Raw genomic sequence first — 12,164 nt, forward strand, 5'->3', positions numbered from 1 at the left:
ACAGCCCTTAGTCGTGGTATAGTGGTCATATATCACAAACCCCTGAGGAGCCTTATTGCTATTATAAACTGGTCACCAACATAAATAAAACAGTAAAACTCAATGTTTTATGGTCCGATATACCATGGCTTTCAACCAATCCCAATTCAGGACTCAAACCACCCAGTTTATAAAAGCACATAATCCCAAAGTAAGTGCTCCAAAACACTCCTTTCTTAGATTCCTAATCCATGTGCCAACCAGGAAGAATAGAGTCCTGACTCTTTTACATTTTAGCAGACACACTTACCCAGAGCTCCTTACAATAGTGAATGCATACACTCTTATACTTTATTTTTCTTCTTCATACTGGTCCCCCGTGGAAATCAAACCTACAATCATGTGGCGTTGCAAGCGCCATGCTTTACACAGGACTCTACAAGGATATACCAGTGGGAGCACAATGACATATTGATCCCAAAAACCAGGACTGCAATCTGACTGTAAAATGATTACAGTACAGCAGGCCAGCCTGATTCTGCTAAATTGGAAGAGTTATGATTGGGACTAGTTCTATTAAGTATTTCTGTGCACATGTGTGTTTTCATGCCAGGGTGCTTTGTTTTTGTTGTTTGATGGCAGTTACAGAATATCTTATTGTACAGATCAAAGATACATATGCCACAGCACATGTTGAAAAACTGTCAACTACAGCTGGAGACTACAGCATTGCATAATTAAACCTCTCTGTTCAAGCTGCTTTAACTCTGACACATACTGATGTTATGTCACCATCTTGTGGCCCATTGGTGGTGGAAATCTGGAAGATTTAATTACTGTGCTCAAACCATCTCTGAGGCAACATGAAATTAATACAATCCATTAATAAGCATAACTGCATTGTGAAAAATACATTGCCGTACCCGTACAGAGGGTGTACCTCAACTCTCCATGTTGGTATATGTGTAACCGATGTGAAATGGCTAGCGAGTTAGCGGTGGTGCGCGCTAACAGCGTTTCAATCGGTGACGTCACTCGCTCTGAGACCTTGAAGTAGTGGTTCCCTTTGCTCTGCAAAGGCTGCGGGTTTTCTGGTGCGATGGGTAACTATGCTTCGTGGGTGTCAGTTGTCTATGCGTGCAGAGGGTACCTGGTTTGAGCCCGGCGAGGGGACGAACTAACGTTACACTGTTACATATGCATATGTTTTCCACAAACAATGTGTATGAACAAATAGGTTTGAGATCATTAATATGCAAACCCTACCCAACAGTGCAGTACTCAATATCCAAAAAGTTTAACTGATTAAAAATTTGAACATTTAAAAAACACACAAAATAAGAAATACGAGAGGAGACTATATACAGGGTATACTCCCAGTACAAAGGGTTAGCCTACAAGACCATGGTGTACTTACATGGAAACAATGTGCTTTGTTTATAAAGCACATAAAAGCACATAAAGACACTGTCCTCCTCATCAGACCCCCCTTGTTTCTCCCTCCTCTTCCCTCAGTATCACCATGGTTCCTCTCCCTAGTTGCCTGGCAACCAGCTACTCCTGGAAATTGAGGAGACTATAGTTGACATTATAATTAAAGACCACCCCCACCATTTACAATAACTACATTTATTAAAGACAATAATTGCAAGACAAAATCATATCTCTGTAGTTGATTTTTGTAATATAGGCCTAAATTACAAAACAATTCACATTTAGGATATTTATAAATCAGCCACATGGCCAATAGTCTAACACTTGAATTACCTCAAGTCTTTTTTTTAAAGATCCATGTGGTATTAATATTCAAATAAACAGAAGATGCTGTCTGACAATGCGAGTCAGATAAACATAATTGAGTGTGCAAATTGCAGTAATTGAGGTTGTTATGTAACACTCACATGGCCATTTAAAACAAAAATAACATCACAAATACAGATGTCTTTTTTCCCAGTCTCACCCACACCAGACCTATAATCACCATCCCATCTTAGATGGACACTGTCTATTTGATCTGTCACACAGGAAATGTATGAATTAATTAGGCACAAACTGATTTAATCATTATGCAAAACCAAGTCCTGTAATCCATAGGCCTATATCTAAGTTGTTATGAGGTGGTCTACATTTACCAGTAGGCCTATGCAATTTACAGGAAAGATATACATACATTGTGAGTATTGCTGTCAATATTAGAGACATTCATTTTTGATCAAACAAGACAATGAATATGATCTGGTCATTACTCCCTGTCATCAGTACATTTGGTAGTTTTTAAGGTTGAACTGTGTCTAACCAAAGAGTTCCCTCTCTGTAAAAAAAAGCTAAGAGCCATTTTATTCTTGATCTGAAAATGTGGTCTGAGGCGCGGTGTGGCGCAATAGAGGAGCCTCCAGAGGCACGCAGAGGCCAAATTGAACTCTGTACCGCATCACAGTGCGCCTCTCAAATGTTTTAACAATGCGGAGTGCTCCGTATAGACCCGCATTGACACGATTGTTTGACGTTCGGTGAGGGCGGGAGGTCATATATAACACAAACTCACTTCATTGACAACTTCCTTCACAACAGCGCTGCTCGGCTAAACTAAATAAATATGAATGCCCTGACTTCTGCAGAGTCCATATCACCGTAAATGCTGCACGGCCAATGCAGAATTCGGAATGACCACGCATGGCCTATCAAGATGAAAGACCTAGCGTAGTAGTAACTTGCCAAGAAGCAACTTCCGTATTGCAAAGCATTTTGGTACTTGTGTACACTTCCAAATCATTCTTCCACATAACTAGCTAGTTTGTAGTTTTAGACCCACGAGCAGTTATTTTGTGTCGTTTCCTCAAATTATATCGATAGTGTTCCACTGGTTTATGAACAAGGCTGAAATTAAACAAACATAGGTATGGCGGAGGGTGCCAGCGGTAACGCGGTGAATCTTCCTCCCGGAGATCCTCAGCTAATCGGTCTCATCGTGGAACATCTCAAGAACCGAGGCTTGTTCGACGAGTTCCGCAGAGATTGCCTGGCAGATGTGGATACAAAGGTACTATATATAGCTTTCAACTTTTTCCTGACTAACTGGCTGTCAACATGTATTTTACTCAGTTAGATAACACGTTTACGCTTTGTGTCCAACCATGTTGTTTTTAGCATAGCTAGCTAACGTTAGCTAGCCAGTTGTGCTGGAAAATGTTCTCAGCTATTGATCAATGCCGGTGTACTTCTGTCATTGCCGTCAGCCTGCCTACCAGAATCTGCGACAAAAAGTTGACAACTTTGTATCCACTCATTTGAGCACTCAAGAATGGAACCCATCAATCAACAAAAATCAAGTGCGAAATGGGCTAAGACAAAGCGTCGTGCAGTAAGTAGCTACAATACTTCATATACTCATAATTCTGCCTGTAAGTGTCAAATGCGTTGCTGACAGTACATATTACAGAGGATAGTGAAATCTGCACATTGGATGGCTAAGCTCATGTCCCCAGTCTGGACTGAGGTAGGTGTTATCAGTTGTTGCTACTTATGCCACAGTCATTAGTCATCTGTAGTGTCTCTGCTGTGTGTCAGGTCAGGCATGCTGGAGTCTGGAGTGGACAGAATCATCACCCAGGTGGTGGATCCCAAATTGAACCACACTTTCAGGCCCCACATTGAGGATGCCATTCATGACTTCCTGTCTGCTGAGAAGGAGGAGGGTCCATCCAACACTCAATCAGAGACTGAGCAACAAGAGGCTCCAAGCCACACTGGACCCAAAACGCCATGAGGTCAGTGCGTGTAACACCTTAACATAAACATCATGGGACTACAGTATAATCTCAAAGTTTCACAGTTTGTCTTCTCTCCTTTCACTACAGGTACAGAGAAACGTTTTCTGCTGAAGGTAGATATTTTTTAGCGCTCCATCAGGCTGGATGGACAAGGACCTAGTAGAGCAAGAGGTTTGCACAACTCTTACTTCATGTGGAGAAACCAAGCCGTGGATGTTAGCTAACAGCTGCCAAATAATGCCCATAACAAGTCAAAGGGGAATTGTGCAAATGACACTGGTATTTTATTTTTCCTTTATTTAACCAGTTAAGAACAACTTCAGTGGGTTAACTGCCTGTTCAGGGGCAGAACGACAGATTTATACCTTGTCAGCTCGGGGGTTTGAACTTGCAACCTTCTGGTTACTAGTCCAATGCTCTAACCACTAGGCTACCCTGCCGCCCCTCAAACTCAACTCTGGACCTCGAAGCCAGTTCCACTGCATTTTTTTCATTGTTCCCCTCTCAGGGACTGATTTTGACCTGAGACACCAGGTTGTGTGCAATTCATTATCAGGTAGAAGAAAATCTGCAGGCAATGGACCTCGTAGGCTAAGAGTTGAGTACCCCAGGTATAGCACATGGAATTTTGTTTGTGGCTATTGAATTAAAGAGACTGGTAACTTTTTTTTAATATATATTTTTTTAAATTAAGAGCAGGAAGTAGCCATTGTAATGTTGGCTTACAGATTTTGTCCCTCAGTTTGACACTTATTGGTGAATATTGTAAATGTCATTCACCAATAAATGAATGATTTGGTTGAAATGTGCACACTGCCCTGTCATTTGTTAAACGGTGTCAATACTGTGCTGTACGGGCTGCGGTAAGACTACATTGCTCAGTTAGCCTAGAGCAGCGTTTCCCACACTTTGTCCTCAGGACCCCAAGGGGTGCAAGTTTTGTTTTTTGCCCTCGCACTACACAGCTGATTTCCTATATTTTTATTAGATTAGAATGATCACAGCATTATCACATTTGGATCCATCCAGAGCACAGCCAGTGAGATCTCTTCCAGGTAGGAAGGTGTACTGCGTTACATAGAGGAGACAGTCCATAAAAGGGAGTGCTGCAGTCTTTGCCAGTTCAAGACTTAACATCTGGAGTACAACCCAGGTTATGAAACTAGCTGCCAGGGCAGAGGGAGTAGAACAGCCTGCCCCTGACTGAGGCTTGTTGGCATTCCTCTGGGCAGGCAGGGTGCAAGTTGATTGGCAGTGCCTGGGAGCACGGCATGGTTGCTGTCTCAACACATCCATGCTATATTTCTCTCGCTGCCCTCAGCCGTGTAGGAGTGAGGCTTAGCTCCATGGCCCTAAGATGCAGCTCCAAGGCCCCCAGTAAAAGGAGGGGGATGAGGGGCTCTGGATGAGCTGTGCAGAGTGTTCCCGCCTGGCTGGGACAAAGGTTGAATTGTCAGAGCTGCCTGGATGGAGCTGCTTCTGTCATTCACCACCTCGCCTCTGAGGACGTGCATACTAGCAGGCCCGCTGTGCTGCACCACTGAGAACTGGCAAGCAGGCCTTTGTTCTCTTTTTAAAATCAGAGACCTCCACACACTGACACTACTGAATGGCTTTTAGGAGTGGTCTAAAGAATTCCGTAAGGAAATAGTGTGTAGTAGACCGATAAGCATTTAGGGCAAGTGGATACTAGTGAGACATTGGACTTTGAGCATAGCTAATTTGTTGCCCCCTCCCAACACACACTTACACAAATTGAATAAAGGTCCTGGTGGTGTGTCAGGTTTTCAGAGACCAGCAGCATGGCTACGTGACTCCAGCCCCCACCCTGACATCAGTGTCTGCTGCTCACGCTAATTAAGATGCTTTGCCACAGTTCCTCCATCTGGGGAAACTCAATCCTGTCCTGATTTTAACGCTACAGTTGTCAGCTGTCTGGTGTGAGTAATCAGAATCCAGGGTGAGGAATTTAATGCCCTGGCTCCACTGCACTCGAGCTGGAAGTCTCTGGTCTTCACTTTATCTTGTCAGGAGGGGAAAGGGGGGTAAGTTGAGCCACCCTTGTTTCTAGGAAACCATACACAAAATTAATACTTTTATTAAATATTTAGGAAAAGTTAATCATTTCAAGAGTTTAAAGGGAGAAACCACATGGAAAAAGTCAAATTAATATATACTAGAGGTTTCATGATGCTTCTATCTAGACCAAAGTAGATACTTTTCTACATCTGTTGGGGTCTCTAAGTTTCAGTATGATGTCCTAAACCTAGCATAAAAGTGCATCCTTGTAGCTGTGTGGGCTAATTTAGACCAAATGTTTGCCTTGGGGTTAGTTGAGCCAATGTTTGCCTTGGGGTTAGTTGAGCCAATGTTTGCCTTGGGGTTAGTTGAGCCAATGTTTGCCTTGGGGTTAGTTGAGCCAATGTTTGCCTTGGGGTTAGTTGAGCCAATGGTTGCCTTGGAGTTAGTTGAGCCAATGTTTGCCTTGGGGTTAGTTGAGCCAATGTTTGCCTTGGGGTTAGTTGAGCCAATGGTTGCCTTGGGGTTAGTTGAGCCAATGGTTGCCTTGGGGTTAGTTGAGCCAATGTTTGCCTTGGGGTTAGTTGAGCCAATGTTTGCCTTGGGGTTAGTTGAGCCAATGGTTGCCTTGGGGTTAGTTGAGCCAATGTTTGAGCAAATTGAAGTGTTTTCTTACCAGGTGTAGTGCTCGGCATTATCAACAGGGCCTGGCCAATGATAAGTGCTTTTAAAAAAGTGTTTGTTAAAATATGCTTAAAATGTACAAAAATCTGTGGAAAAAGTGATTGTGTTGAATTGTGTTTGGGAAATAAAGTTAGACATGGTTTCAATTTAATTCAGTACATACATTTGTAGGTGGCTTAACTTACCCTGTCCTGTAGCTCAACTTACCCCATACCCGGAGTAAGTGCCAAGAGACCTTTCTTCCCCCAAATGTTCTAAACTGCATGTTTACATGAATTCTGAATATTTCCAGGGATACACAACATCCTGAAATATATGTAGGTATCTTTGTTAGAAAGAATACTATACTGAACAAGTCAGCTATATCAATAAGCTGATTAAACAGCATGATCATTACACAGGTGCACCTTGTGATGGTGACAAAAGGTCAGTCTAAAATGTGCAGTTTTGTCACACCACATAATGCCACAGATGGCTCATGTTTTGAGGGAGCGTGCAATTGGTATGCTGACTTTAGGAACGTCTACCAGAGCTGTTGCCAGATGATTGAATGTTAATTTTGCTAGCATAAGCCGACCTCCCAACGTCGTTTTAGAGAATTTGGCAGTATGTCCAACTGACCTCGCAACCGCAAACCAGGTGCAACCACACCTGCCAAGGACCTCCACATCCAGCTTTTTCACCTACAGGATTGTCCGAGACCACCCAGCTGAACAGTTGATGAAACGGAGGAGTATTTCTGTCTGTAATAAAGCCCTTTTGTGGGGAAAAACTCATTCTGATTGACTAATCATGAAATTGTTGCATAATATGTTTATATTTTTTGTTCAGTCTATATTTATCTTGACAGAGTAAAGCTGAATGTAAAAAAAAATGGCTTAATTTACACCACTCTCCACTACCTTTTCTACAGGTCACAGTATGTGGTTGGGATTACCCATGAACCCTTATTGAATTATGGTCACTTATTACACATGCATTATACAATTAAAAGCAATGCCAATTTATGACCAGATGGCCTCAACACAATCACATTATTCTGAATAGTAAAGGTCAAGTTGTGTTCCAGTCCAGAACTCTCACAGCAGCATAGCAATGTCTTCCTTCCACACAATGGAGGAGCAGAGTGTACAGGGCTGTACTGTAGCAGATGCTTTGGCAGTATCTGAAATGTAAGACAAAACCCACTAGAGGGCAAAGTGATTCTAACAAGCTCAGGGACATCCTCCTCTAGCTGTTGGTCTTGAGTCTGACTTGACCCGGCTAAACTGACAAAGTATCATGTATAGTTTCTGTAGAATAACGAAGTATGCAACCAATACAACAGGCAGAGATGTTTTTATTTTAATATAGCTGGTCAGCTGTGGGGTTTCAAGCAATCAAATTTATAAGGCCCCTTTTTACATCAGCCAATGTCACAAAGTGCTATACAGAATCCCAGCCTAAATTCCCAAAGAGCAGCAAGCAATGCAGATGTAGAAGCACAGTGGGTAGACAAAACTCCCATTGAAAGGCAGGAACCTAGGAAGAAACGTAGAGAGGAACCAGGCTCTAAGGGGTGCCGAGTGAAGATTATAACAGTGCCAAGATGTTCAAATTTTCAAAGAGGACCATTGTTGTGCTGCTGCTCTGTTCCTGGTCACTATCTTGTGTCAGTATGTAAGCAACATATCATGACGTAATTATGACTCCCTAATTAGAATTTTGGAATATTGCACAATCATAGCAATCATTCCAATGATTTAGAAAAACAAATATTTGTAGGACATAGCAAGCCAATCATTTATCATCATTGTCAAGTGTAAACAATCAAAAGAAACTCAAAACCCAAACTCTGCCCGGTACTAAATCGCTCACGGATGAGAGAGGACACAGGGTTGAACTATGCATTGTGTAAGAAACCAAGTGACACAGCACTTTTGGCCTCAGATATGCAGCAATTAAGTTCAGGGTCCTTGGAGGGTACTGGTAATATAGTGTGAAATTGTGTGTTGTGTTCACTGCACATCTTGGGGGCAAAAGTCTCAGCTGTCATTGCATTGGTTTTCTGAACCAGAGTAATTATTGAAATGGGACAGAGTAGGGGTAAATTCACCCCCTCCCCTTAACCCCATTAGAGCACAGCTGCACGTTGGACCCAGAGTTGTCCCTTAGAGGCCCAAGCCACAACAATTAAATCCCCATTCCTCTGCAAAGCCTTGGTGCATCTGTTCATTTAATTACCCCTCATATTTCTCACACGTTAGTGGGGGGATTCATTACATATAGTGGTACACTGAGGTTGCCCGATCCAGGACCTCTCTGCCCAGATGTGCATTAGGCAAGGTCATTTTCACCACTAGACACAAGCTCCTCAGTCTCCACTCTTCTTCAGCCAGGGACTATACAGACGTAATGAGTATTAAACGTTGTGGCTTGGTGATCTTGGCTGCCTATGGAAGCATTCCCCTTTTAAAACTTTAATGGAGGACATACTGTATGTATGATGAAATGTGTTAGCAAATGTTATTCGTAAATTTTTGTTTTGGAACATATATTTTTTAATTATATCTTGGAAGTAATTAGTTGTGAAATAAGCACTCCATAAGGACTGAGAGGATAGTGACTGGCTATAATATATCTATCAAAAAACATCTAGGATCCATCCATTATTACATAGTGAGAATTATAAGCAGGCATATGTACTTATTAGACAATTGTATTTATTGTACATTGTCTTTACAAATATTGTGAGTTTTGCCATTACAGGTACATTCGGCCCGCTTATTCATAGTGAGAGGGAAGAAAGCAAGCTAGCAACATCAGCACAGCTTGGCTATTCCTCTGCAGATGTCAGCTCTTGTGTAATTTCATTGATTTATCCACTTGTTTTTGGCATGAGTCTGAAACACACGTTCAATGTCAGGCAATGTGCAGATTGGAGGAGACGTTGTGTGGAGAGTGAGGCCCGTGGTGTTTTCCCACATGGTCAGGGTCCTCTAGTAGGGGACACAACAAGCCCTTTCTCTACTCTCTCTCTGCATGCATTGTCTGAGCCTTCCTGACCTATTACAGCAGAACACAAACCAGGTGCCTTCAACAATAACAGGAGGTTTTATAGAAGTATCACACAGAGTCCATTCCCAACCCACGTCCTCCTTCTCTCTACTCCCAATTTGAAGCAATAGAACAGGTGGTATTATACAACCTTTAGTCCTCATTCATGAGGACATTCCAATGAGTTGTTGTTGATGCTGCAGGGTATCTACAGTACAGTCCCATGACTTACAGTGCCTTGCAAAAGTATTCATCCCCCTTGGCGTTTTTCCTATTTTGTTGCATTACAACCTGTAATTTAAATGGATATTTATTTGGATTTAATGTAATGGACATACACAAAATAGTCCAAATTGGTGGAGTGAAATGAAAAAAAATGACTTGTTTCAAAAAATATTTAAAAAATAATAAAATGGAAAAGTGGTGAGTGCATATGTATTCACCTCTTTGCTATGAAGCCCCTAAATAAGATCTGATGCAACCAATTACCTTCAGGAGTCACAGAATTAGTTAAATAAAGTTCACCTGTGTGCAATCTAAGTGTCACATGATCTGTCACATAATCTCAGTACATATACCCCTGTTCTGAAAGGCACCAGAGTCTGCAACACCACTAAGCAAGCGACACCATGAAGACCAAGGAGCTCTACAAACAGGTCAGGGACAAACTTGTGGAGCAGTACGGATCACGGTTTGGTTATAAAAAAAGATCTGAAACTTTGAACATCCCACAGAGCACCATTAAATCCATTTAAAAAATTGAAAGAATATGGCACCACAACAAACCTGCCAAGAGAAGGTCACCCACCAAAATTCAGGGACCAGGCAAGGAGGGCATTAATCAGAGAGGAAACAAAGAGACCAAAGATAACCCTGAAGGAGCTGCAAAGCTCCATAGCAGAGATTGGAGTATCTGTCCATAGGACCACTTTATGCCGTACACTCCACAGAGCTGGGCTTTATGGAAGAGTGGCCAGAAAAAAGCCATTGCTTAAAGAAAAAAATAAGCAAACAAGATTATCTTCACTATCTTGTGTCAGTATGTAAGCAACATATCATGACGTAATTATGAATATTGCACAATCATAGCAATCATTCCAATGATTTAGAAAAACAAATATTTGTAGGACATAGCAAGCCAATCATTTATTATCATTGTCAAGTGTAAACAATCAAAATAAACTCAAAACCCAAACTCTGCCCGGTACTAAATCGCTCACGGATGAGAGAGGACACAGGGTTGAACTATTTTTTTTTTCTTTAAGCAATGGCTTTTTTCTGGCCACTCTTCCATAAAGCCCAGCTCTGTGGAGTGTACGGCATAAAGTGGTCCTATGGACAGATACTCCAATCTCTGCAAACAAGATTAGTGTTTGCCAAAAGGCATGTGGGAGACTCCCCAAACATATGGAAGAAGGTACTCTGATCATATTGAGACTAAAATTTAGCTTTTTGGCCATCAAGGAAAACGCTATGTCTGGCTCAAACCCAACACATCATCACCCTGAGAATTCCATCCCCATGCATGATGTTTTTCATCGGCAGGAACTGGGAAACTGGTCAGAATTGAAGGGGGGGGGGGGTGAATAGTTATGCACAAAAAGGCTTCTGTTTTTTTGTCTTACTTCTTGTTTGTTTCACAAGAAAAAATATTTTCCATCTTCAAAGTGGTAGGCATGTTGTGTAAATCAAATGATACAAACACCCCAAAAATCTATTTTAATTCCAGGTTATAAGGCAACAAAATAGGAAAAATTCCAAGGGGGGTGAATACTTTTGCAAGCCACTGTAGGTGTCTAGAGAGTTATGTTTCAAATGATTTCCATTAAAACATGTAGTATTTCAATGAACGACGTCCGTCTCCCAACTATCTATTGATTGTTGGTACTATAGCTGGTATAGGTGTGCTATACAGAGCAACTGTCCCTGCCTCAACTCAGTTGCGCCATATCAAAATGCAGCCTCTGGGATGTGTGTACTATACCTGCATTACCCTTTCTCTTCTCTTTAGTCTATCTACATTAACAAGCTACTCGACTTGTGTTTATACAGCGTGCACACACACACAATGCTGCATTCTACAACTCTGACAGTTAGGCAAGACAACAACCGTGTTTACATTTTGCATTTTTCATAACACGGTCATGTGAGGGACAGGCGGTACAAGAGTGCACTTCAACATTGTTTGTTTGAGACAATGTGTATGCTTATGTTTGCAGGTCAGGGGTCATTCAGTGGGAGATCAACACTGTTCTGTTAGGTTGTTTTTAAAGCTCTCTGCGAGGATAAAAGAGAGCGGGACAGTCACCAGTCCAAATATGGGGCGCACTATGTGTAAACCCACCCACACACAAGACCTCTTCACCCCCCCCCCCCCCCCCCCCTTAAAACAAAACAACCCCCCCCCCCCCCCCTCCTACCTCCAATCATCCAGGGTCAGGGGGAGGAGACTAGGGACTGCCATGTCTGTGTGGCGCTGTTCCACTGGGGCTCTGTGATGTCATCATGGTCCTGCTGCCCTTGGGCTTACTGTGCTGTCATAAGGTCCAGGAGAATCATTCACAAAAACAGGTAGGACACCTTGTGACTGTCAGGGAGTAGGGGGTCAGCCCCTTATGACGACAATGTCACTGGAAAGGGCTCATGCACATACGCTTGAGTTGGATGCCTCTCATG

At 42.3% G+C, this 12,164-nt stretch overlaps 1 protein-coding gene across 1 annotated transcript; it reads left to right on the plus strand.

The window, feature by feature from the left end:
- The first annotated feature begins 2,693 nt into the window (after positions 1 to 2,693).
- On the plus strand, positions 2,694 to 7,228 carry bod1 (biorientation of chromosomes in cell division 1). Its single transcript, XM_020463928.2, has 4 exons — positions 2,694 to 3,019; positions 3,216 to 3,340; positions 3,547 to 3,746; positions 3,837 to 7,228. The coding sequence occupies exons 1-3, from the start codon at positions 2,879 to 2,881 to the stop codon at positions 3,743 to 3,745; spliced, it is 465 nt and encodes a 154-aa protein (XP_020319517.1). The 5' UTR covers positions 2,694 to 2,878; the 3' UTR covers position 3,746; positions 3,837 to 7,228.
- Positions 7,229 to 12,164: the final 4,936 nt, after the last annotated feature.

The sequence above is a fragment of the Oncorhynchus kisutch genome, linkage group LG28, assembly GCF_002021735.2.
Source record: "Oncorhynchus kisutch isolate 150728-3 linkage group LG28, Okis_V2, whole genome shotgun sequence".
NCBI lineage: Eukaryota > Metazoa > Chordata > Actinopteri > Salmoniformes > Salmonidae > Oncorhynchus > Oncorhynchus kisutch.

Coding starts and splice junctions, on each gene's coding strand:
- bod1 (XM_020463928.2), top strand. CDS start 2,879: ATGGCGGAGGGTGCCAGCGGTAACGCGGTGAATCTTCCTCCCGGAGAT. Junction 3,020..3,215: donor TGGCAGATGTGGATACAAAG/GTACTATATATA, acceptor CATTGCCGTCAG/CCTGCCTACCAGAATCTGCG. Junction 3,341..3,546: donor CTAAGACAAAGCGTCGTGCA/GTAAGTAGCTAC, acceptor GCTGTGTGTCAG/GTCAGGCATGCTGGAGTCTG.